Here is a 25,472-nt window from a genome sequence, read left to right as displayed (position 1 = left end):
ACCAACGATTCTTTCCATTATTAATTGGTCTATAATATATCAGAAAATAGTGAAAAATGTACATCTAAATTCTTCAAAAATAAAGATGGTGTATTCATGAACCTTTTGATTTCTTAAAACCCGAAGGTATTCACTTTGATATGAAATAAAAGAGAATCAACCTACAGTTTCATATCTGCGTTACACAATGAAAAGCAGAAAATCAGCTGTAACGAGGAGATGTGACTTAAATAATGAATGTTGATTATTTATGTCTTCAAATAATTTAATCCATGAAGTGTTCAATATCCTCTGATCAGGTCTAAATGCATTGAGAGATCTGCAAAGTACAACTGTGGTACCGTTTATGATAAATAACAAAGACATATATATATTTTAGAGATTTGACATTATTGTGATTTAAAACTGATTTTCAAACGGACGATAGTCATATGTGTGTATTTTCTGAAAGAGACAAATGCTGAAATGTGAATACTGTCTGCAAACAGCAACACGCTTTGAGTTCAAACAAAAAGTCAGGTGTCTATATGAATATTTAAAAACTGGTTATTCTGGCTGGACGTTAAAGAAAATCTCCTACTAACATTACAGGTGACAAGAACGCATGTTTAAGTCAATATGAAGCAGATTTGAGGCAAATCAAAAGTCATTAGTGTGAATTTCTCTTTTTTATCTAAGAAAGAGGGAATTTTGTGCTGAAAAGACTTTAAATAATACTGAAGCCTCGTGTTCTCTTAACATACATTTAGTTACATATTGTAGCCTAAAATAAAGAGTGATGCGAGCAAAGCCTGTTCCCACCTTTCCACCTGCAGGCAGCTAAAGCTAACAAGCTAATAACTTACTCTTCTATCCTGCACAAAGATAGTAGATAAAGTGTTTGTTCTGGGACTGAGAGGCATCACAACACTGATAATCAGCTGTCAGTTTCAATCAAATATAGCATCAACAATAATGTTTCTGTTTGTTTACAGGCAAAGAAAGTATCTGAATACAAAAGCATGTTCACGACTGTGTGTCAAATATGAATTTCTCCTCTTTTGGATATAGTTTAGTATGAATTAAGACGGAATAAGATGTCAAATGTACAGAGCAAATGAATACGAGGTTCTTTCATTTCAGTTGGATCAGTTCCACAAGGTGTCCTCTGATCTAAATGTTTCAATACTTTAACAGAGTAATGGTAGCTGTATTTATATAGTCTTACACCCCATATAGCTTTTGGGTTGTTTCTATAATTGGCTTTAAATATTGGAAGGTAAATAGTTATAACTCTTTCAGAATCAGAAACAGGTTTATTGCCAAGTAAGTTAACACATACACGGAATGTTTTCTTGGTGTTTTTGATGCACATAAAAAATAAAACAGTGGCATTTATAATAACATTAAAATATTGCAATATTTACACAAATATGGATGAAATCTTTCTTGAAATAAGGCCATTTTACAAAGCTGTAATGCGAATGGGAGATTGTAATCAATTGAAAAACTAATTGTTAAAATAGAGAGTAAAGTAATAAGTGTCAGCCCTAATAATGACTTCACTGATCGTCCACAGAGCAATTCAGATCTTCCCCAAATCAAAAAGTGTCGCAATGTCCAAGAGTTAGACTTTGTTTACTACCAGCTTCCTGTTTACACTTGAGATGTGCAGATGGTAGGGATGGGAACGAGTAATCGAATATGAGTTATGAATATCTTTATTGTAATTCAATGTATACGACAGTGCCATAGCTAATTGTGTCCGGTCTAAAGGTGTGTTTTGCTCCGCTCACCGGCCCCTCACAGCGGGCAGAGCTGCAGGTGCTGATCTCTCTCTCTCGTCCGGTTATACTTCACTCGCGTTTATGTCCAAATCCATCAGATTTAGCTGGTTCTAGCCAATGATACGCCTGCTGCCCCTCCCTACACGCAGATCACGCAGACTCAAACCTCATCTTATGCCCAAATTCCAGCTGAGAGGGTCTTCTCTACATCTGGCCTGATTGTGAATCGCCTCCGCCTCTCCCCTGAGTAGACATGCTCATATTCTTAAACAAGAATGAGTATTGAAGAGCTGCATTCTGTGCATAGGCACTGTTACAGGTTGTTGATCTCTGTTGTCACGGGTTACGTTACCCTAACCCGTTATGTTGTTCGTGTGTGATCCCTCTTTCATTCAAAAACCAAGTTATGTTTTAAGCATGAAAGCTGTAGGCCTATAGCTGTCAACTGTTCAAACTGGGATCACCAGTTCAATACATTTGACAAATTCGACTTGGTTTCTATAATTATTTGAACACGTTTTTTATAGGATATGTACATTTCGGTTAACCGTTTTTTTGGGAGTTGAATATTCGAATATACATTTGCTTTCAAATTCCCATCCCTAGTAGATATCCACCCACAAAAACAAAGCCTTTGATATGGCGACTATTTGGGTTCCCAATCAGAGTAATAATAAGACACGAGTTTAAAAGCTTTCTGTTAAATAAAAGGAACATTTCTGTTTCATTTCACAAAACTACTGACTACATTTATCCCAAACGTCAGATAAAAGCACTGGCATTTTGAGCATGCGTTTGGTAAAAATTATTGGTCCAATCACGCCAAATGTGTTCAGTATGCTTGGAACTCCTATTCATTTTCAAACTACACAGAATTCAAGTTTTTACTGGAGGGGGGGGGGGGTCAATAATTTTAGTGAAAAAGCCTGATTGATCATGACATACCTAGTTAAGAAATGAACTTGCTACATAAAATAAATACCTGAATTAATGGGAGAACTGTTGTCATGCAGATTATAGAATGAAACAAAATCTGATACCAAAAAAAAGATACTTATATAAAAGTAAAACCAGAGAAAGTTAGGGTTTGTTAAGTAGTCTCCTAGTTGTTCAAATCACACTAAGGTTCAGCCCCTAGATTAAGACTTCAAAAAGACTACAAAATAAGAAAGTTTGACCGATTTAGATTGACTGTTAAAAGCAGTAAACAGATGACATTAAAAGGAACAATCTGTGGTCCCAATATAAAATCAAAAAGCCTAAATTAAGAGAAGATGAGATCATGTCTGTCCAGAGAGTTCACCTTTGTGCTTTGTTTACATTCCTCCTGATGCAAATTGAATAAATGCACAACAGGAGTGCACTACTATTGTTTTAGTTATTTCTGGTTTAGCATAAATAGACTACAACTGCATATCTCCGTGTTGAAGAATGACAATAAAAGATAGTTCAAATCATTAATTAGTTAAATCAGTTTCTCTAGTGAAGATTTAAGGTACTTTTTCTTCCAAAATGTTGAGATACTTGTACTAGACTACAACTGCATATCTCCGTGTTGAAGAATGACAATAAAAGATAGTTCAAATCATTAATTAGTTAAATCAGTTTCTCTAGTGAAGATTTAAGGTACTTTTTCTTCCAAAATGTTGAGATACTTGTACTTTACTTGAGTATTTGTGTTACTTGGTACTTTTACTCCACTACAGTTCACAGGTAAATGGTGTACTTTTACTCCACTACATGTATTTAATACCTTTAGTTAGTTTACAGATGTGGATGAATGATGGTAAATATAATCAAGTGTTAAATCAGACTTTAGTTCCACCTGGAGTAAATTCACAAGCTGCCCTGCAGTCTACAAAGTCATTCAAACTAGCTGCACCTTTACTAATGATTAATGATTATAAAACATATCATATATTATTCTGAAATGGACCAATCTGCACAAGGGGACTTTTACTTGTAACAAGAGTATTCCTGCACTCTGGTACTTCTACTTCTAGAAGATCTGAGTACTTCTCCCACCTTTAGTGCTTGGTTACTTTCTACCACTGAACAAAACATGCCTTCATCTCAACAACTAAAAACTCCAAAACGTTACCAAACTAGCCTTGAAACGAAAGGTAGCCAAGATAGCTTAAATAAAGTTGACTAAAACGTAAAAGTAAGGTCGAAAAACAATGTTTAAGTAGGAAAGAGTGTGACTTATATTCATAAAACTGGTTAGAAGTTAAATGTTTTGAGTGTATGCTAACTTGGTAGCACACGTTGAAGCTTTACTATAATTACAGGCGAGCTATGTAAACTATGCAGCAAAGTTAGCTAATGTTGCTAACATCTCAGTAAACACTCTTCTGTCCAAAGACTAACTGAAGCAAACTTGACCCAAAAATAAATAATGTTAATTTGATTGTTGGTTTTAACAGTGATTTTAAAATCTTGAGAGAAAAACTTTTTCTTTCCACGAATGCAGCCAAAAGGCTCCATCTATGCACTGGCGCCAACACACTTACATTAAAAAATCTGTTCGCCGTTTGTTTTCGGCAACTTATTTTTGACCACTTTAATGTAAACTAGTTTGTTAAAAGTATTGACACATACAATTTTAATTATATCCATAAAGTAATGTATACAAGTTAAGTTGTTTTAAACTCGACAAAATCGTAAACACGAAGCACTTACAACCAACAGTTTGCGTTTGCTTCAGGAGGTAGTCGGAGCCCAAAAATCGGGACCTTTTTTTTTTTGCAGCAAGAGAAGTTTTGCCTTACCTTTTCTCCTCCTTTTCTTTAATTTCCCGTGTGATTAAGGCGCTCCTTTCGACGCTATTTCATCGTAGTAGCTCAAGTCCAAATCCCCATCAGAATAAGAGGAGATATAAGCATTATTTCCCAGGGTTTTGAGTGTAAATGTTCACGGTTGTACTGCTCTGCTGCCCGCTCCGGTCGCTCTGCGGTCTGTTTGATGATGGAGCTCCGAGAAAACCAGCCGGACAAAGATCGTCTCATTACTGGAAGAGAGGTATCACTCCGTGGTTTAAATTTTTTTGCCAAACTTCCGGTCTTTTACAGTAGGTGTTGACCGACTACGCATGCGCATCCTTTTCACCTTTCAGGTATGTTACAAGTTGACATTTTCTAATGGATGTTCTCAGTAAATTAGTTGATTTTTGCATCAGTTTAACATGCTGTCGTCTGATTAAATCGTCAAGACTTTGAAGCTGTGTGTTTTTTTTATCTTACACACTCTTTTTTGTTTTTTATATGATAAAATTCAGCAAATAACTATATTTGTATCATCATTTATGCCTGTCATTTTGTTATTGGAATCACCATTCCATAAATTAGTCAATGTGGACTGTATATGGTGCAATACAAACATTGCTAAAAAATGTTTTACTTTGCCCCTCTTACACTTCAGTTTGATCATTGCACATTTGTGACATTTGCATAGCATTTCATAATGTTTTTGTAACATATTTAATCTGGAAATATATTTGTTTCTGGTAAATTAGGAGTAACTACAATTAAAAACAATAACGTTGTATTTTTCAGTGGCAATATTTGGAGGACTTTTTCTTCCGTTTGCAAGTAAGGAGTGATTGCATGCTACCTTGTATACGATGACAGGCTTAACACGTTATATATTGTATTGTTTATAATTTTCTTAAACAACCAAGAAAATAGTTAATTATACCTCCATGTAGTCATATTGTTTTCTCTATATTAACCCATAAGAACCCGGACCCATTTCTACTTTTGGGGAAATTAAGGGAAACATAATTTAGACTAAATAGACCACCTAGAACACATTTCTGACAAGTAACCCCTCCTCGTATCAAACATCTGAAATGTGACATATATGTCCCATTGATGGGCTTTAATGGTAAAATGACTTTTAATATAACTTCATTAATGAGGATAATTTTTTGGTTTAAATTAGTTTGAACATTCTTTGAATTGAAGAATAAAGAATATATTAACTCAATATAATTGATTCAGCTAAATTAACGGAGCAGATCATAATCATATTTCTAATTGTGCATATATGTCACTTTGGGTTTACTGTGAACGTTTAGGGTTAAAGTCCCGATCAGTGTCACAGCGATGTTTGTCTCATTTGTTTCATATCAATTTGATCAAGAAATGTTTCCACAACAGGTTAAATGTAAGAAAGGACATGTTATGTAAGCATTTTAATTCTTAACCCTCCTGTTGTCTTCGTTTCCCCCCCTTACTTTGGTGTTCACGGTCAAATTTGACCAGTCCTGTTTTAACTGCTATTACATTAACACAAAAAACATTAATCATCGCCACATTTCATTTAACACCCTTTCAAACTGTACATATTGTATCAGAATACTGGTACACATGAAGAACTGCCTTAACTATACAAAGAACAGACACTGAACATGTATTGCGTGTGCCAGGTGTGATCCATGTGGGGGGATGGGCACATAAGAGCGGGACATGTGTCAAATTGTTCTGTGGCCTGTGTGTGCGTGTGTGTGTGTGTGTGTGTGTGTGTGTGTGTGTGTGTGTGTGTGTGTGTGTGTGTGTGTGTGTGTGTGTGCGTGTGTGTGTGTGTGTGTGTGTGTGTCTGTGTGTGTGTGTGTGTGTGTGTGTGTGTGTGTGTGTGTGTGTGTGTGTGTGTGTGTGTGTGTGTGTGTCTGTGTGTGTGTGCCAGGTGTGATTCACATGGGGATTGGGCACATAAGGGGGGGGGACACATCTAGTATACGTGTGTGTGTGTGTGTGTGTGTGTGTGTGTGTGTGTGTGTGTGTGTGTGTGTGTGTGTGTGTGTGTGTGTGTGTGTGTGTGTGTGTGTGTGTGTGTGTGTGTGCCAGGTGTGATTCACATGGGGATTGGGCACATAAGGGGGGACACACATAGAGTATGTGTGTGTGTGTGTGTGTGTGTGTGTGTGTGTGTGTGTGTGTGTGTGTGTGTGTGTGTGTGTGTGTGTGTGTGTGTGTGTGTGTGTGTGTGTGTGTGTTTTATCTGATCCGGATGGTTACTAATTCCTTTTCTTTATGACGGTCACTTTTGGGTGTTACAAAGTTGACTAAATCATCCAAAATTGAAGGATATCACAAAGCCTTAATGCAATGGAATGTAAAACAAAAAAAGTTATGATTGATGAAAGTAGTAAATCGGTCAGATTTTACCCGAAGACAACAGGAGGGTGTGGCTTGAATTGTACCTTTAGCAACAAAAAAAAAAGCTTTTCAAATGTGTTCTGTCACATGTCTGGCACATGGACATCTTGGACATGTTGTCATGGGAACACAAAATCACATGACCAGGACCCACCAGACTGTTCAGTGTGTGTCACTTGGGGACTAAAGGTGTATGAGGAACTTTCCAGAACATTTAAAGTTCATGTGACACCCGGTGGGTCCTTATGGGGAATCTAGCAGTCTTTATTGTTAACTATTGATTCAATATGTGGTTGGAGGTATTTAATAAACAGTGGCTTTTTACTTTTCCTCTCTTTTAACAATGTCTTTGTTCAGTCTTTAAACAGTCGTGTTGTGTTGTTTCGTATAAATAGTCTTACACAATCAAGAATTATATTTATTAATATTTGATTGACCACCACCACTGACACAGAGACAGAGTGAGAGCTCTTCCGTTTTTCCTCCTCTCTGCTTCCAGTCACCGCAGAGTTAAAGAGGCCAGGAGCCCTCTGGTGTTGATCATAATCTACTACGTGTTTTCAGAATCAGACATTTACAGTTTCAGCAAGTTAAGAGCCAATGATAGCTTCATATTAATCAAGAAGCATGCATAACAAATATTAAAGATAACAGTAGGAATTACACAATTTACCATTGACAAAAAACACATCAATTTTAAACATTTCATATATTTTTTTTAAAACTACTCCACAATATTTGTTTTGCACTTTGCATCTTTGTAGTTTATAAAAACTCTATTTTTAGTTTTTGCAGTCATATTACAGTACGTCAGTTTCCAAGAATATTGGGTGTGACTAAATGAGTGTAAACTTAAATAAAGAATATTTTGCAACACAAAATGACGTCATGACGTGTGTGTGTGTGTGTGTGTGTGCGCGCGTGCGTGTGTGTACGTGTGTGTGTGTGTGTCATAGTTACAGAAATAAGAAGTTAAAGAGAAACTTCCTGTTAATGTTTAAAAGTGATGGATGATATGACGTGATTATAACAGAGAAGAGGAGGGTTGTGATTTTTTTTTACATTTGTGTGTATGTGTGTGTGTGCGCGCGCGTGTGTGTGTCAGAAATCGGGAGAAATATGACCCCGGGAGGGGACAATGAAATCGGGAGTCTCCCGCGAAAATCGGCAGGGTTGGCAAGTGTTACCTTGGTTGGGTAACAAATCGTTATGACATCATAAAGTGACCAAAATCATTTTGGGTCACATATTATATTTTGAGTAAAACATGAGGAATTGTACTTCAAACTTTTATGGAGATATTTATTTTTTACAGAAATGTTCACCATATGTATTTATACATGTATTTCTTTATATTTAGACCCGAACGTCTCCCGTGACCCGTTTCAAGTTAAAATGATATAATAACTACGCTCTTGTTTTTTATCGGAACAAGGCTTCATGATATCCTCCACAACAGATATAAACACTACAAAACTGATTTTGACAATTTTAGCCAAGTTTGAAGGTCTCTAAAAAAAAGTGTGTAATTTGGTGTTCGGGTCTGGGGAGACCCAGCAGAATTGTTTTGGGTGACTCAGGGTCAAATTTGGCCCAATCAAGATTCATCTTTGACTTTAGACACCCCCCCCCCTCTTCCTCCACTGTAACAATAATTGTTCGCAACATGCACCTGGTCTCCCCTCCCTCTGGCCCCCTTCCCCCCACGGGAACTCAACCTTTCTCAAAGAACATGTACACTTGAACCTGAAGTTCACATGCACGTGTGCCATATGTGGTGAAATGTGTTTTGGGGCCATAAAATACAATTACAACGGGATTGTACGGTTATGAATGCATAATAAGTTAGTTATGATGTAGTTAAAACAATATTGGATTTTGGACTGAGATAAATCATGGGTCAAAATTGAACACCATGAACGGTAACAGCTTTCGAACACAACACAAGGGTTAAGTCTTTGTGTGTCCTCCATACATAATCAAATCCTGTCAAATTAACTCAAAGACGATGCAGAACAAAGTAAAATCAGAAATGGACGACATAAACGTATATTTGCAGGTGGTTGAAGTGCTCCTTTTATTCAACTTGCAACACAAATAATCCTCAAATATTCAAAACCTGTTACACAAATGTAGTACAGCAGCTTGAGCGGTCACTTCAGCGTCTTTCTTTCCTTTAACATGTTAATAATAATATGAATAATAGTTCACGAAACTAACAGCTTCATTGACTCCAAAACCAGTTCAACACTCCGTGTACATTTTAAAAAGTGACACAAACTCAAACTGACGTCGCCTCTTTCCACATGCTGACAGACGTCCTGCGTGCACACATTCACCCTCTGAAAAGCACTCAAACTGTATAAAATGTTCAAAGTAAAAACTGTACACCAGCACAAGTGTGTGTGAGTGTGTGTGTGTGCGTGCCGGCCAGACAGACTGAATCACAAAAGGCACAGGGAGGCTGAACATTTTACTTGTCCCCGTAGTAACAGTAATATTAATCAATCTTAAAAATACAGATTTCTTCAAACTAAAAACTCCTGCATTAAATCACGTTTTCAGTGTTTCCGAGGCTTCGTTCACGCTGTAAAAAACACCAGCTTTAAAATCACAGGGTGTGTTTACACTGTCGAATTTAATTGATTTCATTACCTTGAGAAAATTCCCTTAAAGGCGGGGTAGGTAATTCACTTCAGAAACACTTTTTGTTATATTCCATGGAATGCTCTTAACATCCCGATAGCAATGAATATATTAAATGCTTTGACAATAACATTTACAAAACAAAATGTCATGTGTGGAAGCCGTGGCGCTGTTAAAAGCACGACCAATCATCTGAGCCGGCTTATCTCGTGCCCTCATTGGTCATGTGCGCGTTCGTGTGTGTTGGAGGAGGGGCTCTGTGAGGAAGTCTGAAGGAAGGGGCAGATTTTTTTCGGCTGCGTACTTTCAAATTCTAGCGCACTCGAGCTGGTTTCTCCATTCTTACCTACCCTACCTTTAATTGAGGATTAGTTTGCTACACTAGTAAGGTCTTCTTTCTCCATATATTAATATGTATTCAAATATCTTTATAAAGCCCTTCGGTTAATGTTTGTTGTTTTCAAATGTTTTGAGATAAAGTTGGCTTGACTTATTATGCAGTTTGTTGAGCTGAATGGGAACATAATCACATATAAAACGTTTTGCATATTTGGGTCCTTATTGCATCTCTTAGTTCATTTGTGTGGACTTTTGAGGATGCAATAAAACAACCAAAGTAATCACACACAAATAAAAGTTGTAAAGGCCTCCAGTGTGAACAAAGCTTGGAGTGAAAACCGCCGTCGTAATAAACATTCAAGCTCTTACAGGAAAACAAACAATAACACAATCATTACAGAAATAAATCCATCAACTCTTTGAGCCAAACATCCACAAAAACAGATACATCTGATCAGCACTGAACGCTCAGTGATATAATATCACACCATGAGAACTGTTAGTTAAAGGGGACCTATCATGCAACATCCACTTCATGTCTCTTCTACATCAACATGTGTCCCCTCTTCTCCATGTCTCTTCTACATCAACATGTGTCCCCTCTTCTTCATGTCTCTTCTACATCAACTTGTGTCCCCTCTTCTCCATGTCTCTTCTAACATTCAACAATGTGTCCCCTCTTCCATGTCTCTTCTACATCAACATGTGTCCCCTCTTCTTCATGTCTCCTCTACATCAACATGTGTCCCCTCTTCTTCATGTCTCTTCTACATCAACATGTGTTGCCTCTCTTCATGGTCTCTTCTACATCAACATGTGCCCCCTCTTCTCCATGTCTCTTCTACATCAACATTGTGTCCCCTCTTCTCCATGTCTCTTCTACATCAACATGTGTCCCCTCTTCTCCATGTCTCTTCTACATCAACATGTGTCCCCTCTTCTTCATGTCTCTTCTACATCAACATGTGTTGCCTCTTCTTCATGTCTCTTCTACATCAACATGTGTCCCCTCTTCTCCATGTCTCTTCTACATCAACATGTGTCCCCTCTTCTTCATGTCTCTTCTACATCAACATGTGTCCCCTCTGTGGAAAGACATTCTGAAAGTTTCAGGAAAAAAGATTCTCTCTCTTTTTGTCCTGATCCATTTATATAAAAAACCTGTTGTGAAAATGAGCTGATCAGATTTTGGCCACTTTCTGATGTCATAACGAATGTGTGTCTTGTGTAACCATTAGCCAATCAGCAACCAAGTACCCCCCCCCCCCCTTATCACCTGAATCTCCTCCTAGAGCACCATTAGGCGCGTTCACACTGCAGTACTTTTCCCACTTTAGTTCCGATATAGTTCCGAAATGTTGCGTTCACACCAAAAAGAGCAGGTGACTTTCGTGGGAGAAAAAAGTTCCTATTTCTGATTGGCTGGGCGGATTGCAAACCACGCCCCGTAAAACTCCCAAAAAGTTTTGTGAAGCCGCCATTTTATTATCCTCGCATTAGCATTATTAGCATTAGCCCAGCGCAGAAACGCAGAGAGACTAACTTATGGCAACACAAAAGAAAACATGGGAGTGGTGGAGATGAGGAGGTGTCGGCGTTCTGGCGATTTACTCGGAAGGCTTCAGTAGAAGCTGCTGGGACTCCCAGCAGCTTCTACTGAGGCCAGTCTCCAACTCCGGGTGGCAGTATACACCGTGAAGTAGTTGGCAAGAATAAGAGACGTCAGCGGCTTCATTTGCCTAATCCTCCCCCAGGGATTTATTATAACGCGATCTGTATCTGTTCATGAGAACTAAAGAGTTCTCATTAACTAAGTTCTCATTAACCTTTGTGGGAAAAGTACTGCGGTGTGAAAGCGCCTATTGTGTTCTTTGTAACCAAATGTCTCTCAGAGGGGCTTGGGGAAGGGCTCCTTATTTTCATGTAAAGTAACAGACAGAGAATCAGCACTTTGGAAACAGGGCTGAAACAGAGGGGATTATGGGTAAAGCTGCAATGATCTGTTTGGTGTTTCAGCCAATCAGAGACAGGCTCTGTATATATCTGAGACCTATAATATATTGATGAAAAACAGTATAATAGGGGACCTTTAATATTAAAATAACAGTTTTTTTGTTGCATAATGGCACCTACTGTACGTGAAGGGTTAGAAACATCCCATAGAGGTGACTTTAGAGTTACACACACAGAGAACAGGGGTCGTTTTGCATCAGTTCAGCGTTTTTTTGTATCTTCTGTGTTCGTTTTGCAAGAATTTATGTTGCCGTTTTCATTTTTTTTCCGATTTGTGTCTTTACCTCATTGTTTTCTCTTTGTAGTTGTTTTGCATGTGTTTAAGGACATTTTGATTTCCCTACAGTCTGTGGTTTCTATTTTTACATTCCGGTGCTGAACCAAACATTCATAAATACTTGTGTTAGTTTAGTTTGGTGAAGGAAAAAAAGCCTTCAAATTTTAAAATAGGCACATTACAGAGTCCAATATATTCTGATGTGGAGTTCAAACCTACAGAGTCCAGAGTGAGCAAATTAAATAATCATACATTTTTACAGGCTATAATTATAATTTAATTCCGATGTAACATAAATAAAAACAAGACAAAATTATAAATAATGACACTTTTTTGAAATCGCTAAATATATTTTAAATTATGCATTTTATTTTTTTTGTATCACTTAAGTTAATAATTAAATGTGTGATTCATTCATTTGGTGCTTTTGAAAAGTACCAATGAGGTGAAATCAAGCGGCAAACTCTGGGGCAGAGCCGGGAAGCCCATAAGGAAGTGCCACAAACTGCAGTTCATCTAGTGGCCGATAGGGGATGGATGCAGAAAGGAGCAACGTCCATAGACCCCCATGTTAAAATGCCCAACTGTACAGCAGAAATAAACGTGTTTCTACCCCTGGATGCAATACAAAATATTCTGGATATAGTTAGATTCCACCTTCATGACAACGGATTGGGGAGTGCATTTTTTAATAACGCACCCCTTTGAGTTATATTAGGTCTTAAATGTTTTGCATAAATTAGGGCGTGGTCACTTTCATGGACCGGTGACTGCTGCTTCTGTCCCTCTGCTAGCTCCGTTAGCTCTGTTAGCTCCAGGATGCTACAGGGGCTACAGGGGCTCGGCTGCGAGGCTGATCCGGGGAACACAACTTGTACTCGGACGTGTTTGTTGTGTTGGTGCCTGGTGGAATATTCTTCATTTAAATATCGGAGTTATCATATGCCGCCTCGGCTCCGCCTCTTTGCCCTTATTTGGATCAGGCTGGAGCAGGCGGGAGTTCGACTCTGACTTCACTGTCGAGACGTTAGTGACCGACTCCGCCTACTGAGGGCTTCTCGGCAACTCTGCAGAAACCTATGGGTGACGTCACAGACACTACGCTCATTTACATATACAGTCTATGGGTGGAATCAAGGGCGCTCCTTGCGAACAGGCAAGGCAGGCAACTGCTTGGGGTCCCAGACCAGAAGGGGGCCCCCAAATAAGGTAGATTAAGAAGGTCCACAGCAACGACAACATGAAACACCCTTTAATTTACTGCAACGACATGTCGGGAAACCCCCTCAAGGCGGCCCCATGCATAGCGCGCCGTAAACACTTTGCTCCACTCCAGATAAAACAAACATGTAAATGAATTTGAATCCTTATATCAAAATTATAATGATTATTCTTTTCAGTTTTAAATGTAATATTGTATACTTTTTTAAGTAACTATGCTTGTATCAGCTTAGTTACCTGTATATATATATATTACATTCATCAATTCATTAACTAATACAAATATATATCATCATTTTTTTTGGCACACACCAGACTCCGTATCAGAACTTCCTCACATTGAACACACAAGTAGTTTCTGGTAGAAAACAGTAAATAAATCACGACAGTACATAATAACGTGGGCTGGACATCATGACCTGTTTTTTGTTTCCGTTTTGAATCCACAGGCAGCGTAGTTTTAAAATAAATGCACAAAAACAAAGTGTATCTTGCATGAAGAGCGTTTACACACACATTAGTAAAGTCGTCAGCGTGCGGCCGGTCGCCTCCGGCTGGTCGTCTACACGTTGATGGCGTGAGCATGCTTCTTGCACAGAGGTTTGTCTTTCTTTGAGTAGAAAGGCTGGCCCTCCAGGTTCACGTTGCAAACCTGCAGGAAACACAAACAAATATATGAAATATAAAAAAGAAACATAGCTTGAGTGATTGCAGAATAACTCAACATTCAACAGTTAGAATTACAGCAATGTTGTGTAAATTAAATAGTGATACATAAAACCTGTTTTTGCTACTTTTGTGAAGCACTTTGAATTGCCTTGTTGTTGCTGAAATGTTCTTTATAAATACACTTGCTTTACCTTTGCTAAAAATATGTGTATTCACGTGATTATTTTATATATTAAAAGGTAGGGTAGGTAAGAATGGAGAAACCAGCTCGAGTGCGCTAGAATTTGAAAGTATGCAGCCGAAAAAAATGTCCAACCCCTCCTCCAACACACACGAACGTGCACATGACCAATTAGGGCACGAGATAAGTTTGTGCCCAGATGGAAGGCTGACAGGCAGGTAGGCCATCCAGTTACTTTAGCCGGCTCAGATGATTGGTCGTGCTTTTTACAGCGCTACGGCTTCCAGAGATGACATTTTTTAATGTATTTAATGTCAAAGCATTTAATATATTCATTGCTATCGGATGTTAAGAACATTCCATGGAATATAACAAGTGTTTCTGAAGTGAATTACCTACCCCACCTTTAATTAAAATAAAAATAAAACGTTAATCAGAATCTGATTCAGAATTAAACAAAAGTTAAACAAAATAGATCAAATATTTGAACACAATAATTTACAATAGAAATGTGCAATAAAAACATAAAATTAAAAGGAAAACAAAGTTAACGTAAAAATGATGATCAAACAATAATTATGCAGTATTATAACTCTGGGGACTTTTTATTTGTTCTCGTCATAAAGTATTTTGAAAGAGTTGTTGGCTTCTTACCGCACACACGAAGCAGGTGTCGTGCCAGGTGTGACCCAGAGCCTCGATGAATTTATCTCCGGCTTCGACCGGGAAGTCACAGCCGTGACACTTTGTGCTGAAGAGAGATATATAATCTGTAGAAGAGACACAGAGGGACAATTAAATATGAATAAAATGTTGACAATTGACAAAAAACACATCATTTTTAAACATTTCATATATATTTTTTAGAACTACTCCACAATATTTGTTTTACACTTTGTATCTTTGTTTTTGTAGTTTATAAAGACTCTATTTTTACTGTTTGCAGTCATATTACAGTCAATTTCCAAGAATATTGGGTGTGACTAAATTAGTGTAAACTTAAATAAAGAATATTTTGCAACACATTAAACTTGTGATTTTTTCTCTGACGACATGACGTGTGTGTGTGTGTATGTGTGTGTGTGTGTGTGTATGTGTGTGTGTGTGTGTGTGTGTATGTATGTGTGTGTGTGTGTGTGTGTGTGTGTGTGTGTGTGTGTACAGAAATAAGAAGTGAAACTTCCTGTAAATGTTTAAAAGTGATGGATGATGCATTATAACAGAGAAGAGGGGGGTTATATTAGAGACACTGTCTGGGGGTTAAAGAAACAATCCACTGTGGCTTCGAAATAGATTTGGTAGATTGGATGCACATATTTACTATAATTCAAGGGAAAATACTTTTTATTTTCTTTCTCATATTCTCAAAAATGTAAAACGAATTCTCAATGTTTTAAAAAAAAGCTTATTTTCTTAAATCCCATCTGGGAATGGATGAAAGAGAAGGATGACAAGAATATAAAAAGGTTAGAAAAGTGTCAAAATAACTATAATTTCACAGAAATACTTGGGGTATAGAAATGTGAGAATTAATTTATCTGGAGCAAACTCCCAGAAACCTGCAGGTCCGCTGCACCTCTGACTACTTTTAAATCCAGGCTGAAGACTTTTCTTTTTGTTGCTACTTTTAATTGAACTATTCACATCTCACACTGTAACTTTTATTCATGTTTTATTATCTTTGCTTTTTAATATTTCCAATGTGTTTTATGTTCTTAACGTCTTTCATTTTTGTAAAGCACTTTGAATTGCCTTGTGTTGAAAAGTGCCATATAAATAAACTTGCCTTGCCTTATATTTCAATAAGGGTTCAGATTCAAGGCTTCACTCTGTGTTCTATTAAAATAATTTACCCAGTATAATATCATACGATAAATAAAACAAAGTGTTGACGTACCTTTCTCGCAGTACGGCTCCCCGTCCTCCATGTGGAAGAGGCTATTTCCGAAGGGTTTACCGCAGGCGGCGCACACGAAGCAGGTGGTGTGCCACGTCTGCCGCAGGGCGTGCATCACTTCCTGTTACACACAGATCAGTGTGTGTTAGGGTGTTGTGATGACAAGTGGAAAGCTGTGCAGTGACTGTTATTTTGTATATATTGATTGTTGAGCTTTTGTCTTAATATGTGCATATATATATATATGTATATACATATATATATATATATATATGTATATACATATTAGTATTTTTGTATTCGGGATTGTGGGAAACGGTATTTCGATCTCTCTGTCTGTACACACAAACTGAAAGATTGACAATAAAGTTGACTTTTGTTTGACTTTTTGAGGTAGCTTTGTATAAAAATGTGCAAAATTCAGAGGGTTAAAAGGTAGACAGGTAAACAGGCGTATAGACAGGTGAACAGATGTTTAGACATACAGGTGTACAGACAGACAGGTGTACAGATGTTTAGACATACAGGTGTACAGACAGACAGGTTAACAGGTTAACAGACAGACAGGTGTAGCGTCTCACCCCCATGATCTTGGTGCTGCAGCGAGCGCAGGTCGGGGCGAAGAACTCCTCGTAGCAGTTCTCGCAGTAAACGTTGTTCTGCTCCTCCACGAAGCTGGCGTCCGCCAGAGACATGTGGCAGTAGTGACAGTGAAACTCCTCCGGGTGCCAGGAGCGGCCCAGGGCCGACAGGAAGGGGCCCCTGCAAACAAAAACAACATAATTTACAACATTGTCAGTCAGCTGCAGGTGTGAATGACCAAAGGCCTGTACTACGAATCCAGTTCAACAGACCCTGGATATGTTTGAGTTATCTTAACTAACCCAAAACAAACGCGCTCTCGCTAAGCGGTCCTACGACGCTGGTTATCAACTCGTTAACTCCAGCCAGGGTTTCTCTGTCCGGCTGAGTGCGCGTTCACATGAAAGGGGCGGGGCTAGCAACATTTAACCAATCACAAACAGGGACAAGCGTACTGACAGCGCAGTTAAACTTTAAACATCCATGACTTAAACACTTGATCCAGGATAAAAGCCACATAGCTGCACCTGCAAGGTGAATACAGCTGGGAAAAGAAAAAGTGTTTGAATGCCTACATTAACAGGTTTATGATATCACTGGTATTGTCGTGCTAAGACACGAGTGGATCTGACTTTAATTACATTTGACTCGATTGTTTCGTCAACTTATGTGTTGCTTAAAATAATACTTCTGCATACAGTATGTGACACTGAGTGTTGCACGGCCAGATACGGCTCAGCTGACTCAGATAAGGAAATAAATGGGACACATCGACGTCTGCACTCACAGTGCCTCGGACTGTACGTAATGTTACTTTGATCCGGTTACTTATGATATTTAATTAAGCTTTCTTAACGCTAATGTTATAATAGTCAGATTGCTCTGAAGATGGAGGTGATATTCTATTAATTTTCACGTTCACACAGTCGGTGATTTTTGCCGGCCGTCTTTCCTGCAACGGCAGCTTTTCTGTATTTCCTTTAACCTGTAATATGACTTGATCGCTTTAAACTCCGCACACTGAGCTCTGATTGGTCAGCAGGCAGTGCTTTCACTGAGTTGATCTCTTATCCTGGAACCAAACCTGCTCTGCTCCGGAGCAGGTTATCCGTTCAGCATAGGTTACCATGGAGATCTAGCCCGGTAAAAAGTGAACCAGCGCCGTAGGACCGAAAACCCCGAGTTTACCCTGAAGTTAGCTCGCTAAGCGAGAATCCGGCTTCGTAGTACAGGCCTCTGTTGATTGTGTGTGTGTATATATATATTATATATATAATATATATACATATTTGTATATATCTTTGTTATTGTATTCAGGATTGTGGGAAATGGTATTTCGATCTCTCTGTACACACAAACTGAAAGATTGACAATAAAGTTGACTTTGAAGCTACCTGTTTTTTTATTACCTCTTAACTTTTGCATCCTAAGTCAGAAATAATTGAGCTTAAGAACTTTTATACAGGACAGGTGTAAGTGTAGACAGGCAAACAGGAAGACAGGCAGACAGGTAAAAAAGTTTACAATAAGACCAGGGAAGAGGGCTAAAAATAAAGATAATTACCTTATGATTTAACCTCTACACATATATTCATATACTGGGCAGTAACAAAACATCTCTATTCTTTATTTTTGTATTCAAGCAAACTATCATATATGTAATCAGTATGTATAAAGTACCTGATGACGCCGTTGCAGGACCCGCAGAGAGGCGTGCGGCTGCTGGCGGCGAACCTCTCCGCCCTCTGAGCCACGCCCCTCGCCACAGGTGTGAAGGTGACGGGGGTTGGTGTGGCGGGGGCGGGGATTGGAGCTGCAGGTGCGGAGGAGGAGGGGTTGGGGTTGTATGTAGGTGGAGGAGGGGCGCCCTGGGGCAGCTGCAGCACCTTCATGGTGGTGGTCATCTTACTGGGGTCGAACTTGTCTGCGAAGTTGGTGTCGGACACCCAGGGGGGTCGGTTAGAGGGGGAGGGGGCCGCGGGGGGTTGGGGGGGAGCAGCAGCGGGGGGGCAAGGCTGAGCAGCAGGGGGTGGAGCTGAAGATGGAGGACAGGAAAAACTTTTGTAAAAGCTTCAAACTCAGTAATAATGCAACAACAAAGCAGTGCCATTTGAAAACAAAAATTTGAAGAATGATCTGAACTGAAATGACTGAGACAACTGGAGTATTCAGACATGAGACCCTCCTAAGACTTTAAATCAATGCCGTGTTGCATTTGTATTGAAGATTCTTCCTCATGTTGAAAAAGTGACAAACGCTATCCCGAGGGCGATAGGAAAAGTGTTTGGGACACTGTCAACTCGATTTTGATGCTTCTAGAGAAAGCTCCATCACTTTGTCAGATTATGCACGATTGTGAACAAGAAATCTTTGTTGAAATCTGCCGGAGATATAGTTAAAAATATTGAAAAATAGGATGAGAAATTAAATTGTATTGCTGTATCTATACATGGACATGATTATATTTTTTGATGACTAACAAAAGGCTAGTTTCTTTATAAGCTATTCTTTCTGCTCTCCCACTTTTATTACATTTTGTTTGCGATTGTCTGTTTCATTCATTGTCTGTATTAATATCGATTAATATTCAATTGAAGTAGTTGAATAAAACAAAAGAAAAAACATTAGAAGCCGGTCAAGCATACTGTACAATATCTATTCAGTAAAAACGTATATATTTGGCAAATGTAGGTTACTACGTTATCATGTTGACATTGTAATCTTGTAAAACGTAGCAAAGATCACCTGGCTGGGAGGGATAGATGCAGGCGGTGCTGACCACCTTGGGAGGGGCGGAGCCAAGAGGGATCTGAATGGAGCTCTGCTGAGTGGGCGGGGCCTGTTGCGTGGGCGGCTGCTGATACTGCTGCGGGATTGGCTGCTGGTATTGTTGTTGTTGCATTGGTTGTTGGAATTGCTGATGTTGCATTGGCTGCTGGTATTGTTGTTGTTGCATTGGCTGCTGGTATTGCTGTTGCGGCATTGGCTGCTGGTACTGCTGTGGAGGCGGGCCTTGTGGAGCCTGGTGCATGGCAGGAGGCTGACTGTATTGGCTGGAGAAGGAGGGGGGGAAAAAGTTGATTCATCACAGGGTTCAGTAAACCTGCCAAACTCATTAAGCTGTTGTTCTGAAAACATGCACTTCTAGCCTTCCTGTGCACACCAGAATGTTCTCATGGTTCATAAGAAGACACAAAACAACTACAAAGAGACACAAAATGATTATACCATAATAATCCATGCATGATACCTGAACAATTTGTTTTAATCACCTGCAGAAATACTTGCAGACTCTGAGCACTGATTTGTTGATTTGAAGGTTAAAAGTATTCTTCGTAATAAAAATTCTTTATTTATGAAATATTAAAATGCTGTTATATGTAATCTAGTTGTAAACAACCCTCATTTTACCTGCAAATCACCAAATCAGAGTTAACTGGGTTTTGTATATCTTAGCTTTGTATACACGCAAATGACAGGAAACTTAAAGCAGGAGTTTTAATAAAAACAGCCGAGGGAGACCAGCATGTAGGGAATGAGTCAGTATCTTGACATTAAAATAAAGATGTAATTGTGACTCAGCATGTTATTCAGTTGATGAACGGATTAAGCCATTATTCAAGATGTCCTGAAGTTGGGGTTAGGGGTTCAATCCCTTCAATGTCACCCATTTTAAAATAAAGGTCTCAGTATGCTTCAAACAAAGCGCTTGTTGGTAGAAAACACCTTTTAATGAAGGAATCAGGATGGACACTTTTTGTAGATTTTCTACAGTCTTCTTTCATGACTTTGGGATAATACATTTTGCAGCGAATCAAAGAGCCTTTCTTAAGAGTTTATTTTGATTTTGATTATCTATGTAATTACACATCTGAGAGGATATATTCGACATGCGGAGTTCCTCAAGGCTCCATCCTGGGGCCTCTACTATTTTAAAATCAACATGCTTCCATTGGCTCAAATAATGGAAAACAGCTAAATAAGTTACATTACCTATGCAGTCTCGATATAATTGTACATTTCATCAAGGAACTACGGTAAAATATAAGCACTCAGTAAGTGAATTGAACAAATCAATAATTGATAGGAAAAAAATAAATCTAAAAAAAGGTACATTTTTGGAGACAAGATGGCACAAATAAAACTAACTCTTAAAACTTGTCAGATTTATGTTGTGGAATTAAAGGGACATATTAAGCTCATAGATAAAATTGCATAAAAGACATCAAACAAACAAGTTCTCTTAAAGCATACTGAGGCCTTGAATCCATAAGGCACTGCGAGGAGTTTTTAGATAAAGAAGCCTCTGTTTTAATTGCAGATGATGTGTTAAGTAGCATAGAATAAGCGGCAGCGTGATAAAAAGAAGCCGTCAGCATGGTGATCTCTGCAGGTTTTTGTACCTGGAGCCTCCGACCCTGTGCTGGACTCTGTAACCAGCGGCAGACTGTCGCTTCAGGCTGCAGGTGTAGAGACAACAACATCACCATCTGCATCCTAGACGCTTTTTGGGGTTGTGTTTCTTAGCGACTTTTAAGCACATTTGGCATGTTATTCCAACTCAAAGGGCTTAAAATATACTTTTTTCCCCCTCAGTGTAACTGTCCTGAAGTCTTCTTTCGATTGATAGTACCATCTTTTACGCTATCCGGATCTGCTTGACATTGCTTTAAGTCAATTATTGTTTTTGCGATTGAGGCGAAAAATATTCATATATACTTACAAATTCTTGGCATCATTCAGACATTGTGAAAGAAATTATACCAACTAATACCGACCTCCTGCATACATGTATTTTCTCGTTTTGACTTCACTTAGCCTCGACACTTGACAACAACAACAAATGCTGAGTGATAACCAGCCTAAAACAAAGTGTGCAATTAAAACATGATTGTCTAAAACACATGTCAGAAAAAACCTTTGATGTTCTTTGAATATAAAGAAAAACTCACAAAATTATGAGAATAAAACTTGAATATCCTCAGACATTATAAAGTCGTACATTTGCACAAAGTAAACATTTTCAGAGAATAAAGTCACAATTTGATGAGAAACAAAACTCTCTTTTTCAAGAAACAATGGAGCTCTATGTCTCACAGGAAAAACACATATCAGGCTTTCACACACACACACACACACACACACACACACACACACACACACACACACACACACACACACACCACTTGTTAGTAGAGACACCCGCTGCTGTTACCTGTCGGGGGCGGGGCCAGGTTCAGCAGGGGCGGGTTCCAAAGCAACAGGGGCGGAGTCAGCAGAAGCTGAAGCATGCTCAGTAGGGCTGAAGCACAGGAAGCGTTAGCATTCACGCTAAGTAGGAAGCATAATGCATATATTTATATATTTGCACATGCAGATTTGCCCTCCCTACATACATGTATAATGTATACTGTATATACATTGTATACACTGATCAGACAAGGTTAGTTAAAGCATGGAAAGAGATCATCAAGCTCCATATTGCTCAGGTTGATGTGAGATGTGATATATTTGTGTTCATTTGGGTCCAAAATAAGGTTTCATCTGCAAACAAAAAAACCCTTAATGAAAAAAAAGGGATGCCTTTTATTGAGCTCTAAAATATGTTTTCTTTGCACTCTTTTTCTTATCTCGAAACACAATCATTTCCTGAAGTAAAGGTTTTGTTTACTTGCTTCTTGTCCAGTAAGCCAGCAATTTGCCTTTTTTCTATAAAGTCACTGACACTCATTTATAGTTTATTTCCACCTCAGCCGTCTCTCCTATAAATATTCTCCTTAGACCTCAACAAGAGACAAACACATTATAAGATTGAGAATCATAACGCATCCACCTACTGTACGAAAATGATCACTGGCATGAAAGTGAATCTTGAGAGAAGAGAAATATTTTGTTAGTTTTTTGTTTATTTATTGTTTCGCGTTTAGAGAGGGAAATTAAAACTAATAAAAATCAACTTGTTTTTAAACTTTTCCAGGGAATTATTGAAGCCACCTTTTTATTGCTATAAATATATATATGCATTTACTTTCATTTCTTTATATTTAAATATGACATTATTTCCTATAAGTTTTATTTATTTTTTGATATATTCATTTGATTTAATATGTATTTTTATGTATTTAATTCATAACATGTATTATGTTCACTCTAATATATTAACATGTTTTTATATATATTTCTTTTATGTTATCCTTATAATTATATAAATTATAAATTTAAGAAAGATATATTCTCATTTAAAGTGCACCTATCATGCAAAATACACTTTTTGATGTTTTTTATACATAAACATATGGGGGATATCGCGTTTCATCACGGCAGTATTTAGTTTAGACAGTAGCTGCCGGGTCCCGCATGAGCTCAGACCCCTCCTTTTACATTTTTTATCAATTTTTATTTTTTTAAAGCTTTATCCCCAAATCAGCACTTTAGAAACAGGAAGTGAAATAGAGGGATATGAGTCATGGCTAGAACGGGTGATCTGTTTGGTCTTTTGAGCAAAACACTTCATAGACATGTTTTTTATATATTTGTATATATCTGAGACCTGTGCTATTGCCTAAAACTAGCACGATAGGTGACCTTTAAAGTTAAAATTATTTATGAAATTATATTTATTTTGACATGTGATATAAATGAATATTATCAGTTTTTTTTTTCTCTACAGAAAACATTATGTATTTTAATTCTTGAAATAATCCGTGTAGAGGTCTCCATATCAGATTTTATAAAACGTATTGCATCGAACATATCCCTCTGCGTTCATCTTTGTGTGAGTCACATCTCAGGAGGATTTAGAGACAAAACCCACAGTCTCTTTCTGGGCGGATAAAAGCTTGACCTCTGACCCCATTGATTCACGTTGAGTCATTGCACTCTGGATACAGACTGAAGGGAGGGGGGGGGTATCTGCTCTTATTTCAGGCAGCAGCAACGATCGATGTGCATAATGGAGGGATGATTAAATAAGTGTGCTGAGCAAAGAGAGCTGCATCCATCAGGGCGGAGGGTGGAGGAGGGCGGGGGTTAAAAGGGTTGTCCTCCACACTAAAGCTAAAATAAGAGGAAGACTAGCGGAGAGAGCAACAGGAGACTTCAGTAATCGTTCAGCAAAAATGATTTGGTCATAAAATGTGAAGATAGACATTATCTTCTGCAGTTACAGGCTGCTTTATTTGAGGTCTTATTAGGGACGTTGTAGGTAAAATAAAGAAATACCTACGTGTAGGGGAGTAACATTATATCTGAGGAAAAAAAAACTAAAACAATTCGTAAAGAAAACACTTGAAAATGATCAAAGACCCAAAAATTAGCAAGAAGAAAAACGTACATTTATGACTTTGATATCAGGTATTTTGAGGATTTATTTTCTTTGAATATTAGTCTCTGTAGAACTCCATATTTGCGTAAAATTTTTATAAACTTTTCTGCATTTTAAGCACCATTATTATTTGAGTTTATTGTTAATATTATATAAGATGTATTGTGGGTGTTTAATCAGTGGGAAAACAAAATAAATAAATAAACGAGATCCATCATCCTATTGCGCCCCCTGTTGGAGAAAACAGTGATGAAGGACATGGTGCTTATATAAAAAAAAAATGTACTCCCAACTAAGACTGAATAAATGTAATTGAATACCAAAAATAACTTTGTACTTATAAAATAAGGGTGTTAAAATAGGGCTAGTTTTCACGATCATTTTAGAGAAGGGGTGACGGATCGGGGGAGTGAGGAGAGGTGAGGGGGGGGGGGGCCGAGTGTAAAGGTGCTGGTGGTGGTGGGGGGTCAGCAGCTTTTAATGGAGCTCTGCTGCCTACCTGCTCCTCCTCAGAGCCCCCTCTTCCTCCTCCTCCTCCTCCCCTGGTACTGTAACACAAACAGCAGACGTCAGCGGGCTTCCTCGGTTCAAAGTTTACCGACACTAATGTTGAAAAGTTTGTAATCTGCTGCCTCAAGCGTCTAAATGTGTCCAATCCATTACGTCACAGCTGGTCAAGGCTCAGTTAAATGAATGGAGAGGGAAAAACTCTGGGTTCAGCTTTTAAATAAGAGCTATTAACTGGATACTGTGTAGTTGAGTTAGTTAAAATCTACCCTGATTAACAGACGTCTCTTTCCAAATATATGTCAATAAGAAAAAGTATTTTTGGGCCAAATGACAAATAAGTTGTATTACCGTTTGGCCACTAGACAAATTAGATTTAACGTCCAGTTCACTTCTTGGGGGCTTGGTCGCCAACATACTTTTTGGGCCTGTGGAGATAAATCCTTATGATCCTTAAGATACACAGTGTACTGCTCTTTTAGCGCAATGTTCACAACATTGGGTACATCCCCGTAACGGAAGTTTGAATAATTTAAAAACTGTAAACAATTCATTGGTGTGTGAACAATACTTTTTATCTCAGTTAAAATAGATAAACTGAGGAGACAGCAGATTACAAACTTTCAAAAGAGTGCCACAGTGACGCGTCCTAAAACCCGGAAGTAGTAGTTAGCATTTGACCACTTCCGGTTCCTTCGACAAAAAGCCATGGGATTTTACTCCATAGGGTTTTGGAAAATAGCTGGAAATAAGGTCTGTGGTTGAGACACATTGAAGAGACGGATCACGTTTTGTTCTACTATTAAATACATCAGCAGAGTGGCTGAATAGGACTACAGAAGTTGTCGAGGCCGTTGTACGTCATTACACCGAACATGTAAATGTTCCCGC

General features: G+C 38.3%; 2 protein-coding genes and 1 long non-coding RNA gene across 13 annotated transcripts in view; all 3 read right to left on the bottom strand.

Moving 5' to 3' along the window:
* The window catches only part of LOC117459744 (bone morphogenetic protein receptor type-1A-like), a 52,045-nt gene extending 47,286 nt beyond the window's left edge, over positions 1-4,759 (bottom strand). For both annotated transcript variants that reach the window (XM_034100836.1, XM_034100837.1), the window contains exon 1: positions 4,538-4,759. The gene's annotated coding sequence lies outside the window, so the exon portion shown is untranslated. The remainder of the gene's footprint in view (positions 1-4,537) is intronic.
* A 4,218-nt stretch (positions 4,760-8,977) lies between these two features.
* LOC139435204 (uncharacterized) lies at positions 8,978-11,063 on the bottom strand. Its single transcript, XR_011644482.1, has 2 exons — positions 10,762-11,063; positions 8,978-10,537 (listed from the first exon to the last, which is right to left on the bottom strand). It is a non-coding gene; the product is annotated as an uncharacterized lncRNA (long non-coding RNA).
* Positions 11,064-13,437: 2,374 nt separating this feature from the next.
* The window catches only part of LOC117459990 (LIM domain-binding protein 3-like), a 44,970-nt gene continuing 32,935 nt past the window's right edge, over positions 13,438-25,472 (bottom strand). For 3 of the 10 annotated variants that reach the window (XM_034101180.2, XM_034101179.2, XM_034101183.2), the window contains exons 7-15: positions 24,574-24,622; positions 21,966-22,052; positions 21,154-21,210; positions 19,496-19,803; positions 18,431-18,785; positions 16,750-16,930; positions 16,169-16,289; positions 14,926-15,041; positions 13,438-14,073 (exon numbers count right to left, since the gene is read on the bottom strand). In XM_034101180.2, the coding sequence (XP_033957071.1) occupies positions 13,984-14,073; positions 14,926-15,041; positions 16,169-16,289; positions 16,750-16,930; positions 18,431-18,785; positions 19,496-19,803; positions 21,154-21,210; positions 21,966-22,052; positions 24,574-24,622 (1,364 nt within the window). In that variant the 3' untranslated portion in view covers positions 13,438-13,983. The remainder of the gene's footprint in view (positions 14,074-14,925; positions 15,042-16,168; positions 16,290-16,749; positions 16,931-18,430; positions 18,786-19,495; positions 19,804-21,153; positions 21,211-21,965; positions 22,053-24,573; positions 24,623-25,472) is intronic. The other 7 variants (XM_034101184.2, XM_071205627.1, XM_071205628.1 and 4 more) reach the window with 5 other exon arrangements.

Source organism: Pseudochaenichthys georgianus, chromosome 15, assembly GCF_902827115.2.
Source record: "Pseudochaenichthys georgianus chromosome 15, fPseGeo1.2, whole genome shotgun sequence".
In the NCBI taxonomy this organism is placed as follows: domain Eukaryota; kingdom Metazoa; phylum Chordata; class Actinopteri; order Perciformes; family Channichthyidae; genus Pseudochaenichthys; species Pseudochaenichthys georgianus.
The sequence above is the reverse complement of the archived record's forward strand: the minus strand, read 5'-3'. Positions and strand labels throughout refer to the sequence as shown.